Raw genomic sequence first — 1,290 nt, 5'->3', positions numbered from 1 at the left:
GTCCCTGCCCACGGCAGGGGCTGGAATGAGATCATAGAATCACAGAATCAGCTGGGTTGGAAGGGACCTCCGAGATCATCAAGTCCAACCCTTTTAACGTCCGTTCCCACCCAAACCATTCCAGGTTTCCCTGACTCCTGCTGCTGTGCTGTGACAGCCCCCAGAACAGCCCTGCCCCAGGAATCCCTTCTCAGCATGTGGGGTGAGAGGAAGGTCCCTGCTGTGACTGGACACTGACCTCACTGGGAGCCTGGACAGAGCCAGGGGCAGCTGGTGGGAAGGACGTGCTCCTGCTGGGATGGTCTGGGTGCAAATCCAGCCTCTCACAGCCTGAAGCCTGCAGGCCAAGCAGCATGTCCCTGTCGTGCCCCCCAGGCCGAGGGGCTGGCACTGCCCTGGCACCGTGGCTGTGCTGTGCAGGGGGTACCGAGGGCTGGGGGCACTCTGTGCTCCCCTGTCCTGCCCTGGAACAGCCTGCTGCCATGGACTGCTCCCCGCTGACAGCCGTCTCCTCCTCGCTGGAGTCACTGAGGACAATGACCCGGGATGGTTTCTTCCTGTGCCCCGGGGCAGGCGGGCTCTGCTCCAGCCCGGCCTGGTTCAGTCTCCTCCTGCGCCGGGTCAGGTACCGGCCAGGAACACTGTCCCTGGTGAGGAGATCCCAGTTCACACACTCCTCCTCCTCCTCCTCGCTGGGCCCACTCTGTCTGCAGGCTTCCTCCTCCTCATCCCCCACACAGAAACTGTCCTCCACGTACTCCGCATCCTGCTCGGGAATCTGTGGGAAAAACAATCCCAGTCAGCTGTGGAGCAGTGGAATGATGGTGCTGCTGCTCCCCATGGAGGCACTTGGCTCATTCAACCCTGGTGTAGGGACAGTAGGGGCTGAGGGGCTTCTCACACATGGAATGGTTTGGGTGGGAAGGGAACTTAAAGCCCATCCCATCCCATCCCCTGCCATGGGCAGGGACACCTCCCACCAGCCCAGGTTGCTCCAACCTGACCTTGGACACTTCCAGGGATCCAGGGGCAGCCACAGCTCCTCTGCCCAACCTGGGCCAGGGCCTCCCCACCCTCCCAACCAGCAACTCCTTCCCAATATCCCATCTCTCCCTGCCCTCTGGCAGTGGGAAGCCATTCCCTGTGTCCTGTCCCTCCATCCCTTGTCCCAGGTCCCTCTCCAGCTCTCCTGGAGTCCCCTTAGGCCCTGGGAGGGGCTCTCAGCTCTCCCTGGAGCCTTCTCTTCTCCAGGGGAACCCCCCCAGCTCTCCCAGCCTGGCTCCAGAGCAG

The 1,290-nt window shown here is 62.6% G+C and overlaps 1 protein-coding gene across 1 annotated transcript in view; it reads right to left on the bottom strand.

The window, feature by feature from the left end:
* FANCM (Fanconi anemia complementation group M) overlaps positions 1 to 1,290 on the bottom strand; it is a 53,250-nt gene that overhangs the window by 3,758 nt on the left and 48,202 nt on the right. Inside the window, exon 18 of the mRNA XM_017825434.1 lies at positions 244 to 778. Within this exon, the coding sequence (XP_017680923.1) occupies positions 244 to 778 (535 nt within the window). The remainder of the gene's footprint in view (positions 1 to 243; positions 779 to 1,290) is intronic.

Source organism: Lepidothrix coronata, unplaced genomic scaffold, assembly GCF_001604755.1.
Source record: "Lepidothrix coronata isolate B3197 unplaced genomic scaffold, Lepidothrix_coronata-1.0 Scaffold119, whole genome shotgun sequence".
Lineage (NCBI taxonomy): Eukaryota > Metazoa > Chordata > Aves > Passeriformes > Pipridae > Lepidothrix > Lepidothrix coronata.
The sequence above is the reverse complement of the archived record's forward strand: the minus strand, read 5'-3'. Positions and strand labels throughout refer to the sequence as shown.